This window comes from Thamnophis sirtalis, unplaced genomic scaffold (genome assembly GCF_051295495.1).
Source record: "Thamnophis sirtalis isolate CommonGarterSnake01/CBP01778 unplaced genomic scaffold, rThaSir2_p1.2 scaffold_3, whole genome shotgun sequence".
NCBI classification, from domain to species: domain Eukaryota; kingdom Metazoa; phylum Chordata; class Lepidosauria; order Squamata; family Natricidae; genus Thamnophis; species Thamnophis sirtalis.
In genome coordinates, this window is record NW_028261383.1 from 114,019,778 (window position 1) to 114,044,953 (window position 25,176).

General features: G+C 41.2%; 1 protein-coding gene across 2 annotated transcripts in view; it reads right to left on the reverse strand.

Moving 5' to 3' along the window:
- The window catches only part of NOTCH3 (notch receptor 3), an 87,888-nt gene that overhangs the window by 26,074 nt on the left and 36,638 nt on the right, over positions 1-25,176 (reverse strand). For both annotated transcript variants that reach the window (XM_087709754.1, XM_087709753.1), the window contains exons 3-17: positions 13,644-13,786; positions 13,128-13,463; positions 12,424-12,546; positions 11,852-12,085; positions 11,495-11,650; positions 11,096-11,281; positions 6,508-6,621; positions 4,868-4,981; positions 3,874-4,107; positions 3,474-3,584; positions 2,724-2,916; positions 2,363-2,508; positions 2,080-2,193; positions 1,072-1,191; positions 785-937 (exon numbers count right to left, since the gene is read on the reverse strand). In XM_087709754.1, coding sequence (XP_087565880.1) covers positions 785-937; positions 1,072-1,191; positions 2,080-2,193; positions 2,363-2,508; positions 2,724-2,916; positions 3,474-3,584; positions 3,874-4,107; positions 4,868-4,981; positions 6,508-6,621; positions 11,096-11,281; positions 11,495-11,650; positions 11,852-12,085; positions 12,424-12,546; positions 13,128-13,463; positions 13,644-13,786 — 2,477 coding nt within the window. The remainder of the gene's footprint in view (positions 1-784; positions 938-1,071; positions 1,192-2,079; positions 2,194-2,362; positions 2,509-2,723; positions 2,917-3,473; positions 3,585-3,873; positions 4,108-4,867; positions 4,982-6,507; positions 6,622-11,095; positions 11,282-11,494; positions 11,651-11,851; positions 12,086-12,423; positions 12,547-13,127; positions 13,464-13,643; positions 13,787-25,176) is intronic.

Sequence of the window (25,176 nt, forward strand, 5' to 3'; positions counted from 1 at the left end):
TTTTCATGGATCACCAGTGGTCCATGGACCACTGTTTGATCACCACTGATCTAGATTAACAGATTAACAGAGTTGGAAGGGACCTTGTAGTCCAACCCCCCACCCAAGCAGGAGACCCTACACCATTTCTGACAGGTGGCAGTCCAGTCTCTTCTTGAAAGCTTCCAGTGATAAAGCTCTCACAATTTCCGAAGGCAACTTCTGTTTCATTGGTTGATTGTTCTCACTGTCAGAAAATTTCTCCTTATTTCCAGGTTGAACCTTGATCAATTTCCATCCATTATTCCTTCTCTGGCCTTCAGGTGCTTTGGAAAAATAACTTGAATAGATTGGGGGGGGGGGGGCTGTGATAGAGAATTCTTTGTTTTTTGTTTGGTCTTTGTGTGGGGAAAAGAAAGACATGCCTGAAAAGTCAATTTAGGCATATTGCAAATTATAATACTGATGCCAAAAGTTCACCATCACTGATCTATTATCATAACTGCCTCTGGACTTCAGACTTAAGATCATTGCCAAAGCATTTAAATATGTCTAAATCTCACTGGAAATGAATGAAGGCGTTCCAATTCTGGTTTCATGTGTCAGGATAAGTCAGAATTAGTTTTAAGAAAACAGTTGAACAAAGGCCTTGAGACTGTAGTTTGACAAGACAACAAGAAGGCAGGAATCTTAGGTCAGAAATAATGCCATACATCCTGTCTCAAAAAAACAATCTAGCAGGAGACCAAACTCTTTAGTTCCAATCAGATTCTTTCTTGTTTTTCCATGAATTCCATAAACTTACTAGGTGTGCAATCATCAATATCCATCTCACAATTGATGCCGGTGTAGCCAGGGCGGCAGGCGCATCTATAGCTGCCAAGGGTGTTGGTGCAAGTTCCCCTGTTTCGGCATGGGTTCTGGTCACATTCATTAATGTCAATGTGGCATTGCTGCCCTATGGGAAGACAACAAAACGTATACAGTTGTTTTAAAGTGTTTGCCACTTTCTTTATCTTGTTTCCATTCAAAGCTATTCAAAAAACAATACTCTGAAAGCGATGGGAGGGAAAGGACACATAGTCATAATACCTTGCCAGCCTGGTGCACAACTGCAAGTAAATCCTTCATAATCAGGTGTATGGTCACAAACACCATTGTTCTCACATGGGTTAGGGTAGCAAGGAGCCAAGACATTCTCACAGTTCCGTCCTGGGGAAGGGGGGGAAATGAGAAGCCTGTCAAAGAGTATGTAGGTATTCCACTGGCCCAACATGAGAATATCTGGAGTTGCAAGTATAAGACTCCCAAGTGAACACAAAGGAAATTCCATGAACAGATGTTTAGCCACAAAGTGCCATGAGTGGGAATTTTGTTTCATATATAAAACATAAATAATTAAAGGTTTATTTACTACTATTTGTTGAAAAGAACTAATCTCTTTCTATGGGAAAGCATATCTTGATATATGTCAAGCATCCAAGCCATAATATACTGCTGCTTACAAAATAGTGGTTTCTCTCCATAAACAATGGATACTGCTTCAATTTAAAGTGAAACCCAAAATAGAATTGCAGAACTGTCATAGACCCATACTGGGCAATGCTGACGACCTTATCCGTTGTGAGAATTCACTCAACTTCCTCCCCTCCAGATGTTCTTATAGTATTATCTGACATCAATACTTAAACAAGGAAGATACCAAGATGTCAAGAAACCAAAGGCAAGATTACAGCCTCTTTCTTCTTGCCCTGTTTTGTATGTACACATATACATTTATATCTTTTAGGCTTTGTTTTGACACATATCTATTTCAACTTGGACTTCAAGAACAACATGGATTATGTATACAGCTGAGATTTTTACACAATTAATACCAGAGCTATTATGATTGTATCATGGAAAGAAAAAGTACAGATTGTGAATATGGGCCATGATCCTTCCAGCTTCCAATCTAGTACTCAGTATCAATTATTTTTTGTGCATTTGCAATATTGATATAGCAATTTCCAGAGGACAGGCTGGAGCAAGAATTATGTTAACCCCCAAAGAAGCATCAAATCCATCAACCAACTCTATTGCAAAGAACTCTCCACTCACCAGTGTAGGGCAAGTCACACAGACAAGTGTAACTGGCAATGCCATCAATACAGGTGCCCTGGTTGAGGCAGGGGCTAGAAGCACAGTCGTTTATATTAATCTGGCAGTAAGTCCCTGAAGAGAAAATGATAATCTTATTAATCCTATAAACTAAAACTTGAGAAGAAACCAGTGCCCTCATGCAGAATTGAAAGAAAGGGGAAATTGGTGTCCTGGTGGAATTATTTAGGGAAAAGCATGGGCAAGGTAAGCGCAGCAAGGTAAGCAGAGCAAGGAAGCATACCCTGGAAGCCTTCTTTGCATTTACAGCGATAGCCATTGACATAATCTGTGCAGGTGCCATAATGCTGACACGGATTGGATTCACACTCATTATGGTTCACGTCACAATTGGTTCCAGTCCAGCCTGGCTCACATTTACACTGGTACCTAAACAAAATAAAATCACCAAGTCAAGATTCCTCACATCTTCCAAAACAGTTCACCAAGGCCACTCAAATGGCTTATAGATGCAGATTTAATGCACTGCTTTCTTCTCAGTCACAAATCTCTCACAGGAATAAACCCTCTCCCACTCCTGACCGACCAGCAGTTTTCCACAAAGGCAACCATCATCTGGACTTGGGCCTAGTTAAATCTCTCACCCATTGATGTCATCATGGCATGTGCCATGCACGCAGGGGCTGCTGCTGCACTCATCCACTTCTGAATAGCAATGTGGATCATGGAAACCCTCAGGACAAAGGCAAGAGAACCCATCTTCACCATCCACACAGGTACCTCCATTCTTGCAGGGGTTGGATGCACATTCATTAATCTCTATGTTACACAGAGGACCTGAAAGGGGGGGGAGAAAAAGACTGCTCAGCAATGAGATGATCAAGCTTATAGCTTTGAGGAACAGTAGGTCAGTCCGACTTTGCCTCCTGTACAAATTAAAATCAAACCCATAGAAAGCTACATGTATTTGGGGCACAAGTGCACTAGACCTATAAATGGCATATCAGGGGTGGGGTATATATATTCCAAAACAAGTGGGTACATCACAAGCAATGATTTGATTTTGAATACTTTTAAGTTAAGAACTGGTAAAAATTTGTGCTCTTTATTTAATCCTTTTTCAATTTGTTACAGTTCAGCAACTATTTTTAGAAAGGCTAAATCTATTATCAGAGAGGCAACTTTAACCACATAACATCCTGGATCCAAAGTTTGTACATTTCTCTCCTACAGCCATTCTGAACCCCCCCAATTTCTAGCTGCAAAGCCAATTTCTAATCTATAAGCAGAATTATCTGTGCTATAATCCAATTTTACTGATTTTATAATGAATGCCTCCTGTCCTTTCTTGCCCCAGCCCACCAGCCAAGCATAACCCATCACCCAGCCATCACCTGTGAAGCCAGGTTTGCAGATGCAATCATAGCGATTGATGCCATCACGACAGTTCCCATAGTCACAAGGATTGCTGGCACAGTCATCAAAGTTTATCTCACAGTTAGCACCTTAAAGGAAAGGACATATTATGGGTCTCAGAAAAGCAGTAGTCCTCCCCTCCCTTCACCAGGCTCCATGATAGCTGGATTTGTGTTTTGTGTTGACTAAATGACATGTGTATATGATAAGGTACGCTAGGACCTGTTAGCAAGGTTCTTGAAACATCATTTAAGGGTGCTGCCTGCAAGTGATACAGATGGTAAAGCGACTGCTCAAGAGTTCTGTCCTTTAAGAGAGGGATTGAACCCAAGCAAGGAAGAGAGAACAGTTTTTTTAGAGTAAGAAAAATGTTCCTACCTGAGGTCCCTGGCTGACAGTGGCAGAGGTACTGATTTACTAGGTCAAGACATTTGCCTCCGTGCTGACAGGGATTACTGTGGCACTCATTGATCTGGTTCTCACAGCGATACCCAGTGTAACCAGCCACACACATACAGGTGAAGCTGGCAATGCCATCTACACAAGTGCCATGGTGGCAAGGATCTGGGGAACAGTCATCTATGTTTTTTTCACACAAAACCCCTTCAAAACCTATAAGAAAAACAGAAGACAGCATTATAGGGATTACAGTAACTTCCTGGGGGATGTCTATGGCGATTCTAAAGCCATACTGGTCATGGTTGTCCCGAAGATGCCTTTTTTCCCTTTTTCAAGAGACAACTGGACTTTCTGGTTTTTCTTTGAAAATGTTTTGCTTCTCATCCAAGAAGCTTCTTCAGTTCCTGGGGAAGTTCTCCTAACTTTAATTTTAGGAATTGAAAAGTCAAACCAAGCTATTGATCAAAAAGAGACCAATGTCTCATCTTCCAGTTATCTTAATGGAACTAAGATATGTGTAAACTGAAATTTAGACACTGAACAAAAGATGGCCAATTCCAATCACAGCAAAGCATAATAAAAGTCTGTCCCCAATTACAACAGTTAAGTAGGAGGAATTAGATGCCATCTGCCATTATAGGGAAACACTACTATATCCCTGGAAAAAAAAATACTATGTACACTTTTAGTTTGAAAAAACATTTTATCATTCTTTTTCCACTGATTCAAGAACTAATACCAAAGATAGAAATAAACTATCCCTGAATCAAGTGTTAGTGACTATTACTTCAAATTCTTCTTTTACAAAAAAACACACTTTTGGATGAAGAGATATATTATGAGGAAAAGAACTCATATCATACATACAATATATAGAAAACAGCATGGCAGCATTTATTTCTCCCTGTGTTAGTATCCCATAAACCCTTGCATTTATTATGAAATCTCATCAACTTCTGTAGTAAGCAATCACCTTCTGTACAACGGCATTCATAAGCATTGGGCCTATCCACGCACTTGGCACCATTCTGGCATGGTGTGCTGGCGCACTCATCAATGTCTATTTGGCACATAGAACCCGAGAAGCCTGAATGTGGAAGGAAAATATGTCAAGCGAATCAGAAAAATCAATGAAAAGGTAATTAAACCATAGGTCCTACTTCATCAGATAGTACATCCCAACGATAACTCACAAAAATAGTGCTTCCTGTTTGCTATTCACGCTGATAGAAATTTTATATATCTGTATCATATTTTACAAGTTTGTTGAGTGCAAAGATGAGAGAGTTTGATTTTGTTCCTTATGCTATTGACTTTTGATTTTGGTTTTAATCTTATTATTGTAAACCATCTATAGAGTTTTGGGAGCCAGGAAATTTAGAAATATAGTAAAGGACTGGATTTAATAGGCTTCAGTGTGAAAGACCTCATATTCAATGAACTAATGTTCCCCATCAGTTAATATTATTTGTTGTCTCCATGCAAATTTCCTAAATTGTCACAGATAACAACATTTACTTCATAAAGCATTGCAACACCATGCGTACGTGCAATACTTCTGGGCTTAAATTCAATATGACCTTGGGAAGAATGGAAGTACTACCTGAATGGTTACTTCTGATACTTTTTTTCAGTTACCTTTTTCTGTAAGGAAAATCCTATATAAGCAGCCCATTGGCATTAGGAGAAATAAATAGCATTACAAGCATGGTTCAGGATCAGTATGCCAATTCTAAGAGAGTTTCCAAATGGCTGGAACTAGATCAACCCAGTATAAGCTGACAATTTGAACAACAACACCCCCCCCCAAAAAAAGACAGGCAATAATAGAAAAGGTTTGGCACTGTAAAATACAGCTTAGTCACACAACTCAGCCTTACCACCAGAGGCCTATAACAAGAGCTCTTAATGTCTCTCTCCCTTCTCTCCACAGGGGGCTTTGCAGTGTCTACCCCACATGTAAATTGGGTTCAGGGGCCTGAGCGACAGGCTAGGGAAACAAAGATGCCATTGTCCAAGCTCCCACAGAGCATGCTAGAGGCCTGTCTGCCAATCTACCCTAAAAACAACTAAATGGGGCATAGTACCTCCACCCGGTTACACAGCAGAAAGGCTGGGCAAGTCCTGGGGAAGAAGCTAATGATACTGCCATAAAATTACAGTGGTAGCCCAGACACTGACCAAAAATCTTCAGATAGGCTGTTTTGCTTAGCACTGGATACCTAGGCAGTCTAAACAATGAGGCAGTAGGCAAGAAATGTCACAGGGGGCAGTACGGATTCAAGAGAAATTGCAGCATAAGTCTAAAAACAAAGCAGCGCATATTGTTAAGTTGACTCAAGGAACAGGCATTCTCAAAATATTACAAAACTAAGCTTCTTACAAAAAGGGATTGCAGTTTCCCAATCTTCGAAACGTCAGGGCTTGGCAAACTTCAAATACACTCAAAGCACATACATGTGGTGTCAAGTAAGAAGAAGCCAAGTGGGAGGAAAAAAATGGTTTCTAGATACAGAATCTGTAATGTTATGCAGAAAAAAACAATCCACTTTCATTTCTTTCCCAGTTGAGAAATTGAGGTAAGGCTCCTGATTGGCAAACTTCTCTACTTACCTGAGGGGCAGGTGCAACTGAATCCATTGACCATATCCTTGCAAACACCCCCATTGACACAGGGATTGCTTTCACACTCGTTGATATTTATCTCACAGTAAGTACCACTGAAACCTGCAATCACAAAGAATAATTTCTATTGTAAACTCTAACCTCATCCTCTTTTCACCCTGTCTCCCTATATATCTGTAACATGTACTCAGCATATATGAAATAATGGGACAAAGCCCATGTCATCAGGAACACAAATTGACAAAGATACACCAAAGGAAATGGCATTTTATTTGTAAAATTGGGCAATCATAAAATCTAGGGTTTTTTTGAACTGTTTGAATCCTCACTTAACAACCGGTTGCTTAATGACTGTTTTCAACTTATGATGGACCCCTCCAAAAGGTACAGGTAGTCCTCAATTTACAACCACAATTGAGCCCAACATTTATGTTGGTAAGTGAGAAATTTTTTAAGTGAATGTTGCCCCATTTTATGACTTTTCTTGCCACAGTTGTTAAGTTATTCACTGCAGTTGTTAAATTAGTACGGTTGTTAAGTGAACTTGGTTTCCCCGTTGACTTTGCTTGTCAGAAGGTCACAAAAGGTCACAGAAGGTCACATGATCTTGGAACACGGCAAACTATCCTCAACGTGAATCAGTTGTCAAGCATCCAAATGTAAGTCACATCACCATGGGGATGCTGCAACAGTTGTAAGTGTGAAAAATGGGCATAACTCACTTTTTTCAGTGATGTAACTTCAAACGGTCACTCAGTGAACTGTTGTAAGTTGAGGACTACCTATACTTATGAGAGTTCTGATGGAAACACTCCCCTGCAGTTACACTTTGAACGCTTGGCAATCTGCTCGCCTCTATGGCTGGTTGTAGCAAAGCACCGCCACATGATTCTATTATTCTTTTGACTTATGAAAATTCAGAGGTGCATATTGTTAATAAGTTAACGACTATCTGAACAAAGAAAGCTTTAATAGTTATCAGAATTATTGTTTCACTGGTCAGAAACAATTTTCTTCTGAAAATTCCAACCTTGATTATTTCTCTCTAATCCCAATATTTCAGCACATCAGCACATTCCAACCTTATAGTCATAGTAGCCAACTGCATTAAGCACACCCTTACTATTTCAAATGATGAATTGAGCACATCTCTTATGTAACTACTACTACTACTACTACTAATAATAATAATAATAATTATTATTATACAATTGTATCACAGCGGCCAGTTGTTTCACCGGATTTGGCATTGGTTACTAGTCAGGCCCCACCCAGGGCCTAGGACGTCGTAACGTATTTTCTTAATATGCGTGCAGATCCAAGCAGTGCGGCTTTTTGCATTTGACTGATGGTGATTTTGTCAATTTTTAACTGTTTTAAATGTAATTCCAGTGCTTTTGGAATAGCACCCAGTGTGCCAATTACCACTGGAATTACCACTGCTGGTTTGTGCCATAGTCGTTGAATTTCGATTTTTAAGTCCTGATATCTTGCGATTTTTTCATGTTCCTTCTCGGCGACCCTGCTATCACCTGGTATTGCGATGTCTATGATTGTGACCTTATTTTTCTCAACCAGTGTGATGTCTGGTGTATTATGCGCCAGTATTTTGTCGGTTTGTATACGGAAATCCCACAAGATCTTGACCATCTGATTTTCGGTGACTTTTTCAGGCTGATGTTCCCACCAGTTTGTTGCTGTTTTAATATTATAATTTTTGCACAAATTCCAATGGATCATTTGTGCTACTGAATTGTGCCGCAATTTATAATCAGTCTGCGCGATTTTTTTACAGCAGCTGAGTATGTGATCAACAGTTTCATCAGCTTCTTTGCAAAGTCTGCATTTGGCATCATCAGAGGATTTTTCGATTTTGGCCTTAATGGCATTTGTGCGGATAGCTTGTTCTTGCGCAGCCAGGATTAGTGACTCTGTTTCTTTCTTTAATGTACCTGTTGTTAACCATAACCAAGTTTGTTCACTGTCCACTTTATCTTTTATTTTTTTCCAGAAATTGGCCATGCAGTGCTTTGTTCTGCCAACTCTCCATTCTTGATTTTATCACATCTTTTCTGTATTCTTGTTTCGTCTGTTGGGTCTTCAGTAGATTTTTGTTCTTTACTTCGATTAATAGATGTTCTTGACTTTCTTCTTCTTCTTCTTCTTCTTATTATTATTATTATTATTATTATTATTATTATTATTATTATTATGTTAATCTTTGGTGAGATTCACAGCCTTTGGGGCTGGTTGGTAGCTCAACAGCTCGAGTCCTAACCAAGGACCTAGGAGCTGTTAAGGTAACGTTGGAGAATATAAGCTGTTCCAAGTAGGGTGGTTTTTTGTAGAATCAGAATGTTCAAGTCCGATAAATTTAGAATTTCCAAATAGCAAGGTAGCCCTTTAGGTATTGCTCCAAGGGCTCCAATTACAATCGGGACAACACACCATTTCTTTTTCCACAGTTGCTCAACTTCAATTTGCAAGTCCCGGTACTTTGTGATTTTTTTCTTGCTGCTTATCTTCTATTATTATTATTATTATTATTATTATTATTATTATTATTATTATCATCATCATCATCATCATTATTAAAATTATTATTGTATCCCACTTTTTAAATATATAATTCAAGGCAGTTAACATATCCATTACTCTTGCCTCCTTTTTTTCTCACAGCAATCCTGTGAGGTTGAATATTCAAACTTAAGTGAGATAATCTGCTAATCCAATATGACAGGCAATATAATACTGTAGTGGTTCTCAGTCAATTAAATCAAATCCATAAACTGTATTTTAAAATGTCTTCAGTTTTCACTTTTAATACAGTAAATAGCAATAGATATAATCCATATAAACCAAAGTTCTTTGGGGTCCTCAATTATTTTTAATGATGTAAAGCAGAACTGAGACCAAAATGTTTGAGAACTACTGTAATATGGTATCCATTTTCAATTAAGTTTGGTTTCCTGGAATGGTGGATTCTACCCTGCTTATATCCTTTCATGTAGGACAGCATTATACATAAGTTACAGCATATGCATTTATAATGAGCATGATTACAGGTTGAACTTCTGATATATATATGTATCTACTGAAAAAGATAAATTAGGTGATATAGAAAATATCTGTTGCTCAAGAAATAGCTTGATCTAGTTTAAGATGGCATCCTTTTTAAGGGTTCCTATTTCCTGCTATGAAAAGAAGATTGTACAGGGAAATAATACGATTCATATTGGGCAATTTCTGAAGCCACTTATGTAGTCTTAATATTACAGTCCTTTCACTGTATCCTAATCCCAAAAGGAATGGCTCCAGGACAGAGTAATACTGGGCCAGCAACCTGCAACATTAAAATGAAGTTTACTATCCCCTTCTGCCCAAAGGCATTTGCAGCTAGGAAGACTTACCCCTCCCCCAGGCCTGTACAAAAAGCTAGCATTAACCAATGAGTGAGCAAGGAAGGAGAATGTTGCTCCCTATATGGGGTAATGGAAGCACAAAGAACAGCCAATTCTCATCACTCACTAGGCCAGCCTGACATTAATATTCCAAGCACAATGCTGCACTCCCAACTGTCTGTATGAACATTGTACAAATTTATGCAATACCTCAATCTTAAAAGTTCTGCCACAATGGGAAATGGACAACTGTATAGTCATCTCTCACTTTCTATGAAATGTGGTGTGTGTGTGTGCATGCTTTGATTCTAGAGAAACTTCTGAAAGGCTCAACCGGCTTTTTGCCCCAGTATACAGCATAATAAGGGTATGCTGCAGAGAAATTTCTATGAAAGATGCAACATTCAAAACTCTAGCTTTTTTCATGAATGATTCTTCCTCAGCTCTTCATCTAAGTTTATATTGGCTATCTAAATATTAAGGAATTGTGGTTTCATGATAGTAAAGTGACATCCACAATTAGCAAGAGAGAGAGAGAGAGAAAGAAAAACTTCAGGGTAGGTACTTGAAATCACGAGGTTTGTAGCTCCAATAGTTCTGCATCTCTTATTTTAAGGGGAAAAAAACCCTATGGTAAACTGCAGATATACAATGGGCAAATGACACATCAGCCTAAGTAAATCCCACCTGACACCTCTCCACCAAAGTAATAAGGAATTATTATTCAATAAATCCAACAATCCAATAAAGAGCAATACATCAAAGGAAACATGGATAAATCAGACTCTAAGATCCACTTTGTCTTCCAGAATTAGACACATGTGAAGTGCAAAACACAAGAAGCTAGGCTCTTGCCAAGCAAACAACTAGATATGAAGCAGTCAAGGTTATTCAATTATTTTCAGAAAGTACTTGTAATACCTTTTATCTATTATAGAGCTTCACAATAACAGTGAATGACTTCTCTCAATTTACTTTTTAAAAAACAATTTGAACCAAGGAAGTAAACTACTTAAGCTCATTCAAGGAACCCAGTTTTCTCAGAGATTTGACTCTCTTCCTTTCCCGTCACCTGCATATTTTTTTTCCCCTGCTTTTGAGATTATTCTCACTACCACGGGCAGCAACTTAAGTATATATTTCAGTAATTTTGGAGCCAGATTCAGGGATCCTACCTGACATGCAGATGCATGTAAACTCTCCAATACGGTCAAGGCAGGTGGCATCATTCTGGCAAGGCATGGAGAGGCATTCATTGATGTCTGTCTCACAGCGTGGACCTGTATAACCACGTCCACACTGGCACTGGAAGGAGCCTTGTGTGTTCACACATTTGCCAAAATGCTCACATGGATTAGCTCCTGCAGATAGCAAAACAGTAAGTGAAAGTGGTTGGCTGACTGGCCCAAAATTATACTTGTAGAGACAACTTGAGACAAAACAATTCAAAGGCATGCCAGCAGAGGTCAGTCTATCTCAGAAAACCTTTGGACCCTCCCATTGTTTCGAAGATGCATAATTCCATGCATCCAATCCTTCTTGAATACCTCCATACAAAAAAAAGAAATTCTCACCAATGGAGCATTCATCCACATCTTGATCACAGGCTCCACCAGTAAAACCTGGTGGGCAGGTGCAGATGGCACGGCCATTCATTGGGTTGGTGTCACAAATGGCATCTTCATGGCAAGGATTACTGACACAGGCATCATCCAAGTGACAAAGGAGGCCTGAAAGAGAAAGGTCACCACGCAAGAAGAAATATATATGGTAAGAAATAAGAAAAAAACATGAAGCAACAGTGTTCATTATTTCTTTTGAAATAATCATATTCTTTTTATTCAATGTCCATATACCCATTGCCTTTTCAGTTTATTTATTTAAAACTGATTAAAGTCTGCTGATGTAAAAGCATGGTAGAAGCTAGCTACCTGTCTTGCCCATAGGACATGCGCAATAGAAGGAAGCCACACGATCATGGCAAGTAGCACCATGAAAACAGACAGCTGTCTGGCAGTCATCAATGTTCTCACTACAGCTCTCCCCCGTCCAGCCATTGACACAGACACATGAATGGCCTCCATTGGTATTGAAGCAAGTGCCTCCATTGTGGCAAGCATTGGGCTGCAGCTGGCATTCATCCACGTCCTCAGTACAGAATTGGCCTATGGTGCAGAAAAAAGGGATACTTTTAGTGAAATGTTTTCCAAAGCAGAGTTGAATCCAAAAGTTGTAGTTCCTCTTCTGTTCCCAGTTGTGAGTTGTTATTGCTCTTCTTTGTTCCTAGTTCACTAAGCCAGCATAAAACAGTTTCACCAAAATTGGAAGGATTAAAAAATAGTCTTATCCATCAAACAGGTAGATTTCCGAATTAGATAGTTAATATTTTTATAATACCATGGAGAAAAGGAATTATTTATAACCAGATCTTAAAAGCTGCCCAGAATTTTATTAAGCCCCCTGAAATTAATCACATTCTGTTTCTTGCCCTGCTTTCCCATACCTGTCCACTCTGGAGGACACTGGCAGTTGTAGGTGTTAACACCATCCACACATGTGCCTCCGTTCAAGCACATGTGGTCTGGGCAGTCATCTATGTTAATTTCACAGTTGTGTCCTTCAAAACCTGAAAGGAGGGAAGAAGATAATTTAGCCTAATTGGGGACAGTGGGAAAATTAGCTTCAGGAAAGGAAAACAAAAAACTCCAGTATTAAAGTGGAATGCGCAATTATGCATCCTTTGGGGGAGTGAATTCTATCAAGCACATACAAGGCTACCTTCTAGGATAGATGACATACAATTTAAAGTTTGGTTAGGAATTGTTAGCCAAAGAGTCTCTTGAGTTATGCAGTGAAAGGCCTTCCTGCATTCCTGATCATAAACTAGATCAAGGAGGAAGCATTAGCCAAGCCTCCTACTGCATTCTGGCTCAAACAGCCACAGCGGTGTCTGCTAACTTGCCTACCCCGCCTCCCTTTAGATTGCTTCCTTCCTGCTCTGCCAAAGCTCTCAATAGCTTCCCATGAGTTTCCTGACAGGAAAGCAGTGAAATACAATTTAGCAAAAGCAAATAGTTAAGCTTGTGTTCCATGTGATTCTCCTATTTCACATAACCCAATTGCATCAGTTATTTTTATGCTGACCATCTCTCTCCACCACGGCCTCATAGAGGAGAGGTGAGCAACAATTTTTGGAAGTTCACTCACCAGGTAAGCAAGCACACTCATAGCTGAGATCTCCCGTCTGACGGCAAGTGCCTCCATTGAGACACTGAGAAGGAGCACAAGGGGTAGAGATACTCTCACAGTGCTGTCCTGTATAACCAGCTTGACACTGACAGCGAAAGGAGCCAGGTGTATTAAGACAGGTACCGCCATGCTGACACAGACCAGACACCCGACATTCATCTACATCACTCCGACAATTGCGGCCTTGGTAACCTGATGGGCAGGTGCAATTATATCGGCCATTCCAGTTAGTACAGCGGCCACCATTGACACATGGTTTGCTGGCACATGCATCAAACAGAGAGCAGTCCTGACCTAAACAGAAAAGGGAATACATTATGAATATGGAAGTTGCCCCCCCCCAAAGATCTACTTCCTCGTATATATTCAGGGCTCATTCTTCCTGGAAATCACCCAGTTATACTGCCATTCCAATAGACTACTTTTCTACCAGAAGCTTTTATCTCCCTATTCCATCACACCAGATATCCTCACCTCGGAAGCCCTTGGGACAGGTACATTGGTAGTGCACAGTGCCATCACGCAAGGTGCTTTCACATGAACCCCCATTGGCACAGGGTGATTGATGACATGGATCTTGAAACTGGCAGTGCTCTCCAAACAGACCAGGCTGGCATCTAGCAGAATGGGGAGGAAAAGCTTATTAGTTTTGTCCATCATACATTGGACGTATATTCTAAAGACCTACAACTAATACAGATTCGATCTAAAGTAAAGAATTTTGAAATGGTAGCGTGTGAGAAATTTGTCAGAAATAGCTGCAAAGGTGATACAGAAAGCAATTCTAGAGAGGTTGCCTTTGGAGGAAAGGGGAGAGAAAAGTTGTACTTGAAGCAAAGAGCCTCCAAAAAAGAACACAATCAGATAGCAGCCTCAAACTTCACAAACCCTTCCCCCCATTTTCCACTTTCACAAGTTAATGTGGCTATTACGACTTATTCATATCATACTTCCATAAAGAATTATTTCAATGAGCAATTAGAATCTCTTTTCACCAACTCACATATTTATTCTTTGTGCATAAACCACTTAAGAATTGTAAATAGGTTAAGAGCCTGCACGCTTTGCTGCAAACCTTATTCCTCCATTAAATAACACTTCAGTGAAGTCAATTTCTTCTAATTTGCACTATCCTAGTTTACCAGTATCTGTCATCTGCGTATTTTGCTAACTGCCCACATTCACCTTTGCCAAGCTGAAAATAGATATCTTAAATATTGGCCTTGCCTCAGGTTCCAGCCAACCATTTCCTCTTACTAACAAATCCCAGGCAAATCTAAGAAAAGAACTATTCCCGTTCAGGACACGATATTGTCAGCAGAACTCACCACCCCACCCCTCCCAAAAAAAACCCAAAACAAAACAAAACAGAGAGAAATTGAAAACAGGGTACAGTTAAAAACAGGTTTGTATATTTGGCATACAACTTAATTTAATGGCATTGAACATTGCCAATATATTGATATATGCTTGAGACTGGGCTAAATGTAGTTTCTAAAATATTGTTGTAATGCCTGGTATCAGGAGTTCTGACATTTTTTAAATCAAGTTTTAAAAGCTAGTCAAGTGACTATTAGTCAAGGTAGTCAAAGAATGAAGGATTTTACAGGATTCAAGAATCCATAGCATGGATTCCAGGCACTCTTTGACAAAAGGCTGAATTCAAATCAAATAGAAAAAAAACTGGAAACATCCTGCTTGCACCTGAGAAAAATATTGCCAACACCTGACAGACAAAAAAAGAGCGCGCTGCACTGACATATAAACATGGGTGAAATAGCTACTGTGCCCAGAAAGAAAGTGCTTAAACTTGGCATGGCTAGCTAGAGAGAGAGAACCACATATTGAAGCATTCTTCCTTCAACTCTTGCAGTTTTTAAAACCTGGCATTTGCAGAAGCCAATTCTTTCCCGCAAATTGGCTCCTTCTGCCTCTCAAAACTTTCCACCAGTCTGGGCCCAGTAAAGTAATAGCTAACCAAATCTGGGCATTTGACATCCCCCCCCCTCCCCCAGGGCCACATCCAGTGCATGGCTGTCCAGCCCATGTGAAGTCAATCAGAAATTAGAAGTCAAATGTAAGTAAGCATATACCATGCATGCAATACAACTGCATTGCTTTGATTTTAAAGGGAACTGTTATTTTTTTTCCAATTTGCATTGAAAAAAATCTTCACAGTAGTGAGTTGGTCCTGTTGGTTTGGCCCTCCAAAACAGTCCCTGTTCCTCATGTGGCTCCTTGGGAAAATTAATAGCTCATCCCTGGGCTAACCCAAGGAGTGCTGGTGGGAGCGTTAGGCAGCCCCCTTTCCTAATCCACAGTCATTCTGGAATCATTCAAACAGGCCACTCAAATCCAGGGGCCTCAGAGCCCTCTCCCAGCCTCTGCCCACAGCCTGCCATTGCCATAGCAACGCAGAAAGCCTGTTTGTTTTTCTGCCCAAGCCTGAACAGCACGTCCTATGCACTGGCCAGGCCTTGCCAATCCACAGAGGGATCAGGCAAGGAATGGGAACACCAGACCAACTACAAGGCAGATCCAGCTTGTCACATGAGGCACAGGCACCACCCACCCACCCTCTTGCCAAAAATGTCAGCCACCCTGCAGAAGTTGTCGGCTGACCACTGCTTCCCAGCAGCTCAAATCTAAAGCAGATGCCATGAATCTTGTGCAAGCGAGGGCCAACAAAAAGTTTACCCAAAGCCAAAGATAGGCCTCTGACGAGGTCCAGTTGTCATGGAAACTCAGAGGGAGAAAGATAATTGAAGCCGGTCAGCGGTGGATGAGATCCATCTGAAGCATAGAGAAGGCTCAGAACAGCCTGTCTGAAAATCAAGAAGGCAGCTCTACTGGAATGGAGGGGGACCTTGAGCCAGGAGGGGGTGGGAAAGCCAGAGAAAGGTAGACACAACTTACAGACAGCAACTGGTCAAAGGAAAACACATTCAATGTCCCTGCAACTGCATCTGGAGGAAAGCTGCCAGTAGCACTTTGGCAGCTCTATATATGTGTGTGTGTGGTCATTATGCACTCAGGTGCCTGTACACACAGAACACTCAGGAAGTTAAAAATAAATAAACACTGGAATCTATTATGTGATTTGTAGATTTGTGAAGTGCTATAAAATTAACCCATAGCAGCAATTTAAGATTTAAAGGAGCCATAACCCACACTCATTGTTCTTTAAGAAACCAAATATTTTACTAACATTTGCTTATTGATCTTGGGATGTTTCAACCTAGAAGAAAATCTATTCTGCAATCTAACCAAGAAGTGTATCCTGTTCTGGTTAAACCCACATAGATTGACCATTCATTCAAAGAGGTATTGTAAACAAAAGATTATATGTACTGTATGTATTTTTTCAGCAAACCTTGTCCCCAACCTTACAATAAGTTTACTTTTCAAAAAACCAGTTTAGCTTCTCTTCAGTTTCGCTAAATCACAATAGCAGCGCCTTCAAGTCAACTCCCTTAGAACTCATGTCAAGATAAACTACAGTCTTCAAGTCCTACCGTGTTTCCCTGAAAATATGACATTTCCTGATAATAAGGCCATGCGACATTTTTCTGGTGTGCAAAAATATAAGTCCTCGCCCATAAATAAGCTCTCTGGACAACCCCCCACCTCCGGCCAGGCAGAGTGCCGCTCACCAACCTAGCAGTATCCTGAAGGTGCCAAGCCACGGGAACTGGGGGGGAGGCAAAGATGACACCCTTTCCAGCTGGGCACAGCGCCATTCACTGACCCAGGGGTATTGCCAAGCCGCGTGAGCGCCTGTTTGCCGCCGCCCAGCTCCCGCGGCTTGGCACCTTCAAAATGCCAGTGAAAGGCGCTCTGCATGGCTGAAGAGGGGGGGTTGCATGAGCGGCTGTTCCGCTCCCACTCGTGCGCCTCCCAGCCTCACGATGCCCTGGCCCAGCTCTCCCCACAGCTAGAGCACCTCCGCTGCTGCCGCAACCATCCCAGCATGGCTTTTTCGGCAGCTTCCAAACTGAGTCTTCCGGCAGTGGCTGCTCTGAGTGTACGCTCTATGGTTGTGGGCCAGGGCATCGTGAGGCTGGGAGGCACACAAGCGGGTTCTTCACTAATGATTAAGGAAGTAAGTAAAGGAGGCTTTTTAAAGACAACTAAGTCAAAAGCTGAATATATATTAAAAAAAGAAGTAATTGAGAAGCGAGCTGAAAAAATGGAAAAACAAAGCTATGCATAACCAATACTTGAAAAGTATTGAAGGCAAAGCTGACCAAAAGCTCATTTGGAACTGGTTAAGATCAGGAGCACTGAAAAAAGAAACAGAAGGCTTTATTTTGGCAGCTCAAGAACAAGCCTTAGCCCCAAACTGCATATAGGCAAAAATTCAACATCCTCCTCATCATCATTATTGCCAGAAGTTTGGATTTGAGTACAGCAAAAACAACTGGGAACATCAGGTTAAGAAGGTTCTAGAGAATGAAAAAAATCAAGATCTTGTGCAATTTCAGAATTCAGAATGACAGGCACTTGGTCCACAACACATCTGATATAACAATAGTTGAAAAGAAAAAAGTTTGGTTCATTGATATTGCAATACCTGGTGATGCGCAAATTGAAGATAAACAGCCAAAAAAAAAAAAATGAAGTTGAGTAACTGTGGAAAAAGAAATCATGTGTTGTCCTGATAGTAACTGGAGCCCTTGGAGCAATACCTAAAGGGCTACCTCGCTATTTGGAAATTCTAAATTTATCGGACTTGAACATTCTACAAAAAACCACCCTACTTGGAACAGCTTATATCCTCCGACGTTACCTTAACAGTTCCTAAGTCCTTGTTTAGGACTCGAGCTGTTGAGCTACCAGCCAGCCCCAAAGGCTGTGAATCTCACCAAAGATTAACCACATAATAATAATAATAATAATAATAATAATAATAATAATAATAATAATAATATATTATTATTATTATTATTATTATTATTATTATTATTCACATACTCAGCTGCTGTAAAAAAATCACGCAGACTGATTATAAATTGCGGCACAATTCAGTAGCACAAATGATCCATTGGAATTTGTGCAAAAATTATAATATCAAAACAGCAAAAAACTGGTGGGAACATCAGCCTGAAAAAGTCACCGAAAATCGGATGGTCAAGATCTTGTGGGATTTCCGTATACAAACTGACAAAATACTGGCGCATAATACACCAGACATCACACTGGTTGAGAAAAATAAGGTCACAATCATAGACATCGCAATACCAGGTGATAGCAGGGTCGCCGAGAAGGAACATGAAAAAATCGCAAGATACCAGGACTTAAAAATCGAAATTCAGCGACTATGGCACAAACCAGCAGTGGTAATTCCAGTGGTAATTGGCACACTGGGTGCTATTCCAAAAGTACTGGAATTACATTTAAAACAGTTAAAAATTGACAAAATCACCATCAGTCAAATGCAAAAAGCCGCACTGCTTGGATCTGCACGCATATTAAGAAAATACGTTACGACGTCCTAGGCCCCTGGGTGGGGCCCGACTAGTAACCAATGCCAAATCCGGCGAAACAACTGGCCGCTGTGATACAATTGTATAATAATAATAATAATAATAATAATAATAATAATAATAATAATAATAATAACAACAACAACAACAACAACAACAACAACAACAACAACAATAACAACAACAACAACAACAATAGAAACTCTATGGAAAGTCAGAAATAGAAATCCAATCATTGACAAACACAGTCTGAGTATTCAGCACCAATATTTCAATGCAGTTTGGCATGGAAAAATGTGCCACTGTATCCATAAAAAGAGGCAAAATCACTGCATGTGAGGGAATTGAAATGCCCAATGGCCAACTAATTAAATGCAACAAAAATGAAGCCTACAAATACTTAGGCATTCTGCAGTTGGATAATATCAAGCATGGAGAAGTAAAAACTATTGTCAGGCGAGAGTACACCAACAGATTTAGAAAAATTTTGAAATCTAAATTGAATGGTGGAAATACAATCAAGGCCATAAATACCTGGGCAATACCAGTTATAAGATACACAGCTGGTATAGTTAATTGGACACGAGCTGATTTGGACATTTTGGACCGAAAAACCAGGAAACTAATGACAATGCACTATAGTTTACATCCACGTGGTGATACTGATAGACTATATCTGCCCCGAAAATCAGGTAGCAGAGGATTATTACAAGTGAAGCAAACAGTTGAAGAAGAAAAACATGCACTGGCTGATTATTTAAAAGAAAGTCAAGAACATCTATTAATTGAAGTAAAGAACAAAAAACTACTGAAGGCCCAACAGACGAAACAAGAATACAGAAAACATGTGATAAAATCAAGAATGGAGAGTTGGTTGAGAAAAATAAGGTCACAATCATAGACATCGCAATACCAGGTGATAGCAGGGTCGCTGAGAAGGAACATGAAAAAATCGCAAAATACCAGGACTTAAAAATTGAAATTCAATGACTATGGCACAAACCAGCAGTGGTAATTCCAGTGGTAATTGGCACACTGGGTGCTATTCCAAAAGCACTGGAATTACATTTAAAACAGTTAGAAATTGACAAAATCACCATCAGTCAAATGCAAAAAGCCGCACTGCTTGGATCTGCACGCATATTACGAAAATACATTACGACGTCCTAGGCCCCTAGGTGAGGCCCAACTAGTAACCAATGCCAAATCCGGCGAAACAACTGGCCACTGTGATACAATTGTATAATAATAATAATAATGTGATACCCATTGTCATTGGGGCACTTGGTACCATGTCCAAGAATTTTATAAGATACATCAACAAATTGCAGCTTCCTGCAATAACACCAGTGAAACTGCAAAAAAAACTGTGCTACTTGGAACCTCTTATATTTTAAGAAGGTACTTGGTTGATACCTAGGATGCTGGCAGAAACCTGTATCAACCATTACCACAAGTCAATGGTATTTGTGATGCATTTTTAATGTTCAGTTGGCTGAGTTTCATGTTTAATGAATAAAGTATAAAAATAAAAACATGTATCCTTCACTTTATACACAATTGAATTGAAAACCCCTGGTACTGCATTAGTATTGTACTATACAGTAGAATTCAACATAGTTACTGCTCTGGGATAGAAGCTGTTTTTCAGCCTATTTGACCTTGTTTTTATTGTCCTGTTCTGTCTGCCAGATGGCAATAATTTAAAAAAAAGGGTGCCCAGGATGAGATAGATCTTTAAGGTGAACTTTTTTGAACTTTCTTAAGGCAGTAGGAGCTATGAAGGTCTTCCAAGGAGGGGCGAGGGCAATTAATGATCCTCCGGGCAATGACATTGTGGAGTGCTGTCCCAACTGCCACTGTCCAATTGGCAAACCATACACAGATGCAGTAAGTTAAAATACTCTTTATGGCGCAGGAGTAGAAGGCCACCAGCAGTTTTTCATTTAGTTGTTTTCTGAGAAGTCTCAGGTATTATAATCTCTGCTGGGCCCTTTTAACCAGTGCTGTAATGTGAGCACCCCAGGTCAGGTCCTCTTTTATGATAACACCCAAAAATTTAAAACTGGCAATTCGCTCCACTTGGTCTCCATTGATAACCAAGGTCTGATCTATTCCTTCTGTAGTCCACTAAAAGCTCCTTGGTCTTATTAGTGTTAAGGACCAAATTATTGTCCCCACACCATTAAAGCAACCGGGAATAAGGAGTGTTGTTTGCTGTCAGTTTATACAATCTAGTGGCTTTCCCTGTCAATGTTGCTGGGGGTGGTCTCGGAGTTAGAGGCTCTTTGATTGGGCTGTTTACTGTTGGCTTCTTTGGCAGTTTCTTGATTGGGGTATTGTTTACTTGATTGTTGATCTCATGTTAATCTTGGAGTCGATCTGGGTGCTGATTGTTGGTGGAGAGGTACTTGGGTTTTCTGTTCTCTTTTTGGCTGGTTGATTGTCTCTTTTGCATAGTTAATAGATGTTGTTAATGTCTATTGATGGCTAATTTGTCAGAGTTCCCAGCTTCTAGAAATTCCCTGGTGTTTTTTGGACTTGGCTTGGTCTAGGATGGTCATTTTTTCCCCAAATGAAACTATGGTTAAGTCTGTCTATATGTTGTAAAATTAAAGGCCTGGTGTGGCCAGCAGCTGCCTTGTGAGAGGCCAGGCTGGGTTTGTCTCAGCAGCAGCAGCAGAACATAGCAAAGGTCAACTGCAGGTGGCAGGGTGAGAGGAACACAGGATGGCAGGGTCAGCAGGATCAGGGGAAAGCAAGGGAGCCAGAAAGGCAATGATTGGGGCTAGGGGTGAGATGGGCAGGGGAAAGTTGAAGAGGAGGAAGTCCCTTACCTTAACTAGGTTTGGGGCTCAGAGGAACCAAGCCAGGAATAGTTTGGATCCAGGTAGCTTGCCTAATTGCAGGGGGGATTCAGTTAATGGCAGCAACTGTGAGGCTGCTCAAGTTTTTTGAGAAGTCTGAATAGGTTCTGTTCCTGCTAAGGGCTCCTTTCACATATCTAATCTTATTCCGTCCATCCTTTCTATGCTTGTCTTCTAGAAGAGGTAAGGAATGAATACGTTTAGGAATAATATAAAACAAAGGGCTTCTAAAGGCAGAAGACTCTTTTCTTTAATGGATGGATGGTGATGGTGGTGTTTTCATTGCTTCATTTGGAGGGGGGAGAGTGCACCAGTGGTGGGTTCTTACCACTGGTTTGGCCAAACTGGTAGTGGTTTGGCAGCCTGGGTTGCTGGAACCGGCAGCAACCCAGGCCTGCCACGCCCCTGAACTGGTTCTCCGGATGGATCTTGGTTTTTTGCTTCTCGCATGCTCAGAGCAATTTTTATTGCAGTGCGCATGTGCATGCAGTGCGCAAGAAGCACGCGGCTGCAGCCATGAGCAAACCAGCAGTACAGGGCGGGGCATAACCTTTTCCTAGGGGGTCACAGCAAGATCGACAGCAGTTTACAACTTCCGCGACACCTCATTTTAAAGCCCATAAAAAACTGAATTGAATGAGCTATTAAATGTTAAATTTGCTTTAAGAATGGCTGGAAAATTCGATTCGGAAGAACAAAGGATCATTGACAGAATAAAATGCATTGCCTTTCGAGAGGCTCGCGATGCTGGAGCGACGTTTATCAATCGAAAATGGATTGCAAACAAATTGAAACGTCATCCGGATTGGGTTACTGATAATTGGAACAAAACAGCCCAAGAATGTTTCACAAAATTTGGAGAAGGGCGTCCTCTGCAACTGTCCCAAGAAAGCAAAGCCATCATTGCAACTGGCAGTCGCAAACAACGAAAAGGAAACCAAAAAGTGGCCCAAGAAATCCTTCAAATTCGTGGAAAACGAGTTGATCAAAGGACAATCGGCCGATATCGAGAACGAGAAGGTTTGAAGCCATTCCACGTCATTTGCAAACCATTGAAAACTCAAACACACGTTCAAGATCGGCTTTGGTTGTGCGATTGGTTGTCTGAATGGACCGAGGAAGATTTTCTTCATTTGGCGCCATCTGACGAATTCTTCGTTTATGCCATTCGAAAACCGAATTTCCAGAACGATCGAATTTGGGCTAAAGACGTCGACGACATCGCCAAACATGAACGATATCGACAAATCGTTCGCAATCCGACTTGCATCGGGATTTTCGTCATTTTCACAGCCAAGAAACTGCATTGGGTTTTGAAGGATAAAGGGGAATCCTGGGATGGCAGTTATTTCCGTGAGAAAATTTTATTGGAGAATGTCATTCCATTTCTCAGTGATCCAGACAATGTCTTGGTGGTTGGTGAGGCTGTCTTTCTTCATGACAAAGCTCCTTGCATGCGTGCAAATGCGACTCAGCAATTGTTAAAGGAAAACAATGTCGAATTTTGGGGCAATGACGTCTGGCCGGGAAATTCGCCAGATCTCAATCCGGCAGAGAACATTGGGGCCATAATTAAGGATGAAGTGGAAGCTCTGATGATTCAGGAGCAAGGTCAAAATCGATATTCGGTTGAAACTTTGAGAATGAATTTGGAAACTGTGTTGAAAAATCTGGAAAATCGAACGGAACTGTTTGAAGATTTGTTGTGTTCTTATCCACCTCGTTTGAATGCTGTTCGAAGGGCTAATGGTGGTCATACTGACTATTAAATCGTGTCAATAAACTCAGTTTTTGATGGGCTTTCGAATGGTGTATGAATTATTTGTGTTGTTATTACAAGTGTTGCTGTGACCCCCTAGGAAAAGGTTATGCCCCGCCCTGTAGTGATTGCCGGAACCCACCTCTGGTAGGTACCCCAGATCTTCCCTTACTGCCTAGCCTTTTGCCACAAAACTAGTCTATAAGGCAAAAAAGGTCCCTTTGCATGTGATTTCTATTTCTGGAAGGAACAATGTTGTACTCAGGCCCACTTCACCTTTCAGCAGGGTGAGGCTGTTCAGGCATTCCTGTATTTCGTCTCCTTGGAGCGTGAAATGACAGGCAGAGCCAGAGTCAATCAGTTCTTCTACAATCTAGAACTCTCCTTTCCCCCTTTATAGTTGTTCCTCTTTCCCAGCCATATACCAAGTTGTGGGATGAACAGTTCTTACTCCCCAAATCACTGAGGAAGTCTTATGTCCTCATGTTGCCTGAGAAGTTACTGGCATTGAATTAGCAGTTGCCATAGGGGGGGAAATGTTGGAAGTGCTGTTTAATCACCAATTCTGAGACTTTTCTTATGTCGAGCATCACCTTTTCCTTATCTTGCTTGGTGGCCATGATGGAATTTTCAGTTGGTGTTATTCTACTACAGAGAGGATTTGTAGTTATTGTCACTTTAAATGACTTTAGTGCTCTTCAGCTGTCAGCAAAACTCACATTAATGAGTATGGAGATTCTTAGTCATCCAGGTCATGGTTGTCCCAAAGATGCTTTTTCAAGAGGTAACTGGACTTTCTGGTTTTTCTTTGAAGACATTTAGCTTCTCATCAGTGGTGAAATCCATTTTTCCCCCCTACTGGTTCTGTGGGTGTGGCTTGGTAGGCATGGCTTGGTAGGGGGGTGTCATGGCCAACTTTATGTCACTGACAGCAACCCACTGAGTCACGCCCACCAAGCTATGCCCACAGAACCGAGCCACACAGCCGTCCGCCCCAAACCAAGCGGTGGGAAGGCTTCAGGATGACTCAGGACTGCTGAAAAGGCTTCCCCCAAGCCTTCAGCGTATCCCAGGATTGCAACGCTGAAGGCTCAGCATGAAAGGATTGAAGACTTAGCAGGAAAATGGGGAGTGGGTTTTTTTCATCTGTCCTTTTCTCAGTCTGTGCTGAGCTTAAGAAAAGGCTGAAGGCTTGGGAGAGGGATTTTTCTGCCTGTCCTCCTTTTCCTGCCTGTCCTCCTGAAGCCTCCATGAATCTTCTAGCAGCCGGGACAGAAAATCTTCTGGCAGTCAGGGCAGAGAGGTGGTGAGGGCGAAGCTGCCCCACATGGAGCTGAAACCATAGAGCGGGAAGGGACGCACACTCCCAGAGTGGCCGCTGCTGGAAGACTCTCTGCCCTGGCTCCCGGAAGACTCGGCAGCAGGTGGCTAGCCTGACCGACCTGTTCTCCACTTCCAGCGGCTTTCAGCCGGGGATTTAGAAACCGCAGAGGAAGCCTGCCATGCCCGCCGAGGATGGGAGAAGAGACAGCAAGAAGAGCCATGTCTCACTCCACACGTCTTGCTTCTCCCCAACCCTACCTGCCACCCCTCTCAATAAAGAGATGGCAGGGAAGGGAAGCAGCCAGGCTGCTGTTACCATTGGGGTGGGGCATGTTGGGCTGCAAGGCGCATGTCTTCCTGACACTTGTAGCTCTGTTGCGTTCCTTCCTATTGTGTCCAGGGAAATACGTTGTAAAAAAAAACTTCTCACGGGTTAAATCAAACTTCTCAAAGTCGCAAGTAGGTTTTTTTACACCGTGTTTCCCTGGACACAATGGCGAGGAACGCGACAGAACTGCAAGTCTCAAGTAAGACGTGCGTCTTGCACCGCAACACACCCCACTCTTTCCCAA